Here is a 6,764-nt window from a genome sequence, read left to right as displayed (position 1 = left end):
TTATGACTAAATCAGCCGAAATGATAATCACTTCCTTTTGTTCTCCTTATCGCTTATCAAGTCCTAAATGCCGCTCAAGGATAATTGCTTTATGAAATTGTTAACTGGACGTAGAACAATTCTATGAGTGAGTTGGAAACAATGGATAAAAAGGGGTTGATTACTTAAGTCGGCGCCTCCACAAATATTTGATAACATTGAAGACGGCGATGTTGTAGTCATCAAGGAACACTGCTGTGGTATTGTGTTCGACGAATGGGAAGTTGATGAAAGTTCCATTTAATTGTGGGTATATAGAGGAAGAAAGGAAAGTTCTTTGCATCGGTGGTAGCTCGTCGAGTTCTTGCTGTGAACGTTTGTATGTGTGCGCGTGTATTATGTTGAGATGTACAGATCAAGAGTACAAGTTAAAGAGAATCACGAGGCTGTTTCCCAGCTGATTACAGCATGATCGTATTCAAGTCAAATGTCGAACCGTCCTCTTAATGAAATTCTGCCCAGTTCACTCACCGTCTCCAGTGCTCCTAACGTGCTGTCTCACCGTCCACTTGATAAACCCATGAACTGTTATCCCCGAGTAACCTATCGGTCTTGATAAGCAGTTACCATTAGTTCAAAAGAATGAACGTGCAATTCTACAGAGGGACTTACTGACTCAAATCCACTATGTATTATGGCATCTTGAATCCTAAAAGCTCATGGGTGTCGCAAAGTGAATATATACGATTGGGTCATTATATGTTTACTATAATGGTATATGCAAGCTTAGGAAAAAGTTAGAATATTTTCTTATACAAATGAATAAACACTTGCCAAGGCCAAATCCACGCGAGGATGTGATTGCCACATGGATTATGAACAATAGCATGAGAGGTTTTAATACGATAAGTCGAATGGATAAAATTTGATTAGTAAAGATGACGCGTGAATAGGTACTTGTTGACATTGGACTTGTAGACGCAAACCTTGTACTTTGTAGTGAATTAGTCCCGTGGTAACGTGTTCCAAAAATGGAAAGTTTGCCCGAAAGAAGGTTTTCATTTCTGTCAATACTTTGGGACATCTTCCGAGTGGTATAATTTGAGTTGGAAGTTGAATCCATTGTATTATACATGTGTGAATATGATGTACACGGAACATTATGCGCATACGAAAAATCGTGAGGCAAGGGTTACACAACTACATTTCTCCTGAATCGGCACTGCTTGGATCCAGTGGCAAGGAGAGGCCAAAGACTGACTGGAAACAATACCGAGATAAGCGGGGAGCACATACAACATCTGGAAGTTTAAAATGGTCCCCCAGGCTTAACTTCCGTGATCTGACGGGAACCGGTGTGTCAACGTGATTATGTCGTGAAAAATGGATATGCGAAAATTATATAGGTGTGAAAATTATGCACGGATGAAATTTATACGAATGTGGAAATTTATACGGATGTGAAAATTATATACGAGTGAAAATTATGCACGTGAGAAAATGAATGAAATGGTTAATAACGTTGTGGAAGTGTTTACACTCACATGCACATATATACTTTCTATATATATATATATATATATATATATATATATATATATATATATATATATATATATATAAGTAAGTTTTTTCACTATATATATATATATTTTTCACTAATTCTCCTATTCTTTTGATTTTGTCTTGCTTTTCCAGGTCTCACCAGTGCGGTAAGCCCCGGTTTATACACTAAGAATGAGCTCTTTCTATTCCACTTTTTATTAATGATTGATACGCATGTTGTTAATGATCATCATAATTTTGTTTTCCAGGCATGATCGAAGCAATTAACGATACCTTCTTTAGTTCGACAGAATATTTGTTACTCCATATTTTACAATAGCCCTCTCTCTCCAATTCTGATGCATTTTCACATTAATGTATACTAGTAACTTCTGTACAAGCATAATCTATGAAAATTTTATAAAAAAAAATATAACCCGTCTTTTCTAAACAGCAACCAAGTTTAATAGAGACCTCACTATGTTCATTGTTAAACTGGGTTACTGTCCAGTACTAACGGGGTAAGAAGTAATCATTCACTGTGTACAGACATTAACTTTACAGTTAAGCACGAATTGTTCACTCTATTAACATAGTAATAATGAAACCAAAACAAGAACTTGTTAAACTAACAAATCATGAAACAAAAAAGAACATTAAAAATAAAATGACACTTTACCTATAGTAATACATACAGAAAAAACGTCTGTTTTTTAGTTTCCAAGTCATTTGAGTGCATGTATCAAACTTATCCAACAGCATGTATCGAGTAAAGCCTGAACAACTATTCTAGATGGTATTATAGTCAGTATCACACTAAAATGTATACACACTTTTGATTTAAATTGTTTGCACATATATATATATATATATATATATATATATATATTATTTATATTGATATTGTTTGCAAGACTAACACAACATACTCTTGGTTTTCTGGCTACGAGAAAATGTAGTATTTTTGTTCATATTACATTTAATTTTTTTCTGTTCTCTGTCAATGAATGAGAAATCTTTAAAAACTGAGGCAATTTTATGCCAATCCAAAGTATTCTGTTATATATATATATATATATATATATATATATATATATATATATATTCTCATAGCTCATATATATATGTGTGTATCCTATATATTTATATCTTTTATATATGTCCTCGTATACTTAGATACACACACACACGCGCGCGCACACACACACATCTTGTGTCTAGCTTTGCTCTTGTGTAGAAGCAAAAAAGTAGAGGAATAGGGATGATGTGTATGTGTCCTATCAAGATGGCATGAAGTTTGGGCTTATACGATATTATTTACTGCATGTTTATTCAATTACTAATATTAAAGCCAGTAATGTTTGTATTAGATAGAATATGAGTGGTACAATCTATATAATTATAAAACTCAAATGACCTTGTAACGATGTATGTAACCCACTTTCCGGTTTACGACATCCGGTTGCGCATGCGCGCATAATTTGCGCACTGAAATATTAACGTTATTATTTCGAAATTATTATTTAACATGGAAAGAGTGGGGGTTAAAATAACTTAAACGTAATACAGAAATGAACGATGTAAAAAAAAAAGCAGACAGTATTAACAATTGTTTATTTGGATAATTTAAACGCGAAAAATAAACAAAACAAAAGAACAATTGGGACGCTGAAATATTAACGTTATTATTTCGAAATTATTATTTAACAGTGGAAGAGTGGGGTTTAAAATAAGCAAAAACAAAAAAACAAAAACAAAAGAACAATTGGGATGCTGAAATATTAACGTTATTATTTCGAAATTATTATTTAACATGGGAAGAGTGGGGTTTAAAATAACTTAAACGTAATACAGAAATGAACGATGTAAAAAAAAAAAGCAGATCTATCAAAATTTGAATTTAACTATAAGTATTATGGTATATGTTCAGTGCACATTTACCTATAAGTATGGCCAACCACTTATAATTCAGTAACTGTATTTTTTTTAAATAATCAATTATAATAAACAGAACGACTCATAGAAATCTATCTATATTCGTTTTTCATTTTAATATACTTTCATAGAAATGTTTCTGTTATGTAAAAAAATATATTTTCTTTACGTCACAAGTGTCATGCTCATACATGAATTCCATAGTTAATATAACATACTGACCCAACGGGTCACGGGTAGTCTAGTAGATACTAACACAGACTATGAGATCGGTAAGACGAGTTCAAATCAATGGTATCCATTATATTGTAAAATTATGTCCAGTGAATGTAGTTGACTTGGCTAAGACATTAATTAGCACAGCTGGACTTAATCATATAAATATTAAGGCTCCTATCACAGTAGCCCCTTACGCTTTTTATGGCATATTGTTTTGTTTGGGGTCATGCATTCATTATAGATGCATCAGATTAATCTATTATTGGCATTAGTTTTCCGAATGTCTCTCTAGTTTGATTTTTTCTTCAAAGACACTGAGTACTTAGAGAAAGGTTCATGCTGTCAACACTCTAAGTGCGAATGTTTCTATGGAACGAATTGGATTCAAACTTGAAACACCCGGGTTATCAGTTCGTGTCGTTAACCACTGAGACACCGTTTGGGACGAATAAAAGTTAAAAAAATAAATAGCATTGGCGTGTCTGTTATTATTATTATAACAAAATAGTCGGGTTATGACTTTTGTTGAATGTGGAATAACGTGAAATGGCAGAGAATGGAACAGAAGCTACAGATCAACAAGAGACGTGAAACAGTTAAGATTCCGATAGATGTAATGGCTTCACTAATACAGTAATTAGCACAGCCGTGCTTTATTGAACATGTCTGCCCCATCGACATGTCTGCTAAGTAAATCGCATGCATGGAAACAGAATCCTTTACGCTATAGATACTGCGTCTTCCACAGAGTGGGAGGCTGTCATGTTTTTGTTTTGTTTAGAAAACTTATTTCCTTACTGTTAAAAGTGACCCTATATAAATCTTCCGGCAAACTGTTGAGTAAGGAAAAGGCAATAAAGCTCATTGATGCTTTTTTGTAGCTGTCGGATTCACCCCTTCCACTCCCCCCCTTACCCTGCAAACCTGAACCACAATCGCAGTAGGAGAGTTCGGATGTAGGTAGCACCAGTTTTTAATGTACCTTTCTTAAATATGTGACCCAATTCCAAAACATTAGAACAACATCTGTTGAGCTATAAACTGTGCTTAGACATGTTTTGGGGCCACCTTCTATTTTCTTATCAGACGCAGCATGTATTAGTAGAATTGCTTCTCTTAAAAGAAACACGTACAACAAACGTAAGCAAATGTGACAAATATCAGTTATAGCTAGTGATGGGACGATTCCAATATCTTTTCCCGATTCTGAAACAATGAACGACCGTGTTCTAAATGCCAGATTTTGATTATCTTGAAACTTTTAAATATAAATATTTAATAGCTTTATAGAATTGTTTTTTTTTTTTAAATAATATTTTTAATTTTCAACGTAATGACGCATGTAATATGTGCATATATTTTCAAAAAGTTAAATAATATATTCATGGTGGGATATATTGATTTAAAGTTTTATCGGTAGCTTAAATTCAATAAATATTTATGATTTAGCATTAATAATAGTAATAGAAATCAAGTTTAAAAAACAAACCAAACAAAAACATATAAAAGAATCATTTTTGTAATCGGAAATTAGGCACAATTTTTTCCAATTCCGATTTTTACGATTCCCGGTTTCGTCTCAACACTAGTTATAACACATTCTGCCTCCAACACAATTCACACCACCACCTAAAAAATGCCTGTTCGTTTATATGATGTCGCATGAAAAAATTACTAATTTTCTTTTCGTTTAAGAACATTTCTTGAATACCGGATTGCCATCTCCAGCTTTCGGTAAAATTCACGTAGATAAAAGAAAACTACCAGATATTTAATCATGTTTAAGTTATCAGTTTAACGTTGTAAAAAAGTTTACACCCACATGCACATATGTACTCCTCCTTGCACTCATTATATATATATATATATATATATATATATATATATAAACATATATTATTATGTAAATGATTCTATTATTTTAGTAGTATGGTCACCTGTCAAATGTGTTGACCCAAATCAAAATGTCAGCAATTAGACTTTAAATTTACAATGATTCTAATGTTACGTAATCACGCTAACCAATCAACTATCTAATTTTCTACGGGTGTTCTTGTTGGACTAAAAGCTATCCGGTTCATCATTCCGTATTAAGAACTGTATTTGGCGAATCATCTCTACACTTCAAATCGAATTTGAAAATATGTCACCCCCAAGGAATGCACTTCATGTGGTAATTTACGGGTAATAGTGTTGTTGTTGTTGTTGTTGTTGTTCTTCTTCTTCTTCTTCTTCTTCTTCTTCTTCTTCTTCTAACTTACTTTGTGTACTAACATCAGCTGTTACTTATCCAGCAAGCCAGACCCCCCCCCCGCGAACAGAGCTCGTTTTGGGTCGCTTACTCTTCTAGTTTGCCAAGTTTATACCGAATTTAATTAATTCATTTATTAAATTCTTAAGTAAAAGCACAGAATGGTTAACAAAACCCTTAACTTTCTATGTTAAGAATGGCTTTCTAAATAATCTGCAGTTTATTGAAAATGCTAAAATAAAAACGTTATTATTGCGAAAGCCGTTATTAACATAGAGAGAGAGGCTTTGTAAAGTATTTTGTATTTGCACTCAACAATTTATTAAATAAATTAATGGATTCGTGAAACCGAAACTCTCATCGGAAGTTATACGAGTATTACGGATGAAGTTTTATATCAGAAACTAAATCTTACTAGACACCGTTTGCTACGTATTTTAAGTCGGAGATTTTCCGGTTTGCCACGTATTCACGTTTGGATGGTGCTATCTTTTCTCGGTCTATTCAACCCCTCTCAAGTTTTTCACACTCACTTACCGTGGTACTAAAGGTTAATGATACAATTTAAGGCCGGTTGTATTATTGTTCTCACACAAGGTCAGCCTCGACCGAGGTAGTCTTTGTTTGGTCACGATGTTTTCATTTTTCTGTATAGTTTGCTGTATAGTTTGATTTTAGTGCTATGACTGTTAACTTTCCTGTGGCTAAGGTTTGTCATATTTCATTATGTGAGTTCGTTTCAGCACTCTTAAATTTTTCTTACGATTCCATATGTTGTGGGCAGTTTCGTTGCTTGTCTGTCAATTTTTCCTCTGATTCCAATTTATTTTAGATT

General features: G+C 33.3%; 1 protein-coding gene across 2 annotated transcripts in view; it reads left to right on the top strand.

The window, feature by feature from the left end:
- LOC145258244 (uncharacterized) overlaps positions 1-6,764 on the top strand; it is a 94,948-nt gene that overhangs the window by 18,587 nt on the left and 69,597 nt on the right. The window contains exon 3 of one of the 2 annotated variants that reach the window (XM_080116217.1): positions 1,678-1,691. The exons of the other annotated variant lie outside the window; for it this stretch is intronic. Coding sequence (XP_079972343.1) covers positions 1,678-1,691 — 14 coding nt within the window. The remainder of the gene's footprint in view (positions 1-1,677; positions 1,692-6,764) is intronic. 2 annotated transcript variants of the gene reach the window in all.

Source organism: Euprymna scolopes, chromosome 33 (assembly GCF_053919585.1).
Source record: "Euprymna scolopes isolate OS-2025 chromosome 33, ASM5391958v1, whole genome shotgun sequence".
NCBI lineage: Eukaryota > Metazoa > Mollusca > Cephalopoda > Sepiida > Sepiolidae > Euprymna > Euprymna scolopes.
This window is presented reverse-complemented; position numbering and strand designations above follow the sequence as displayed.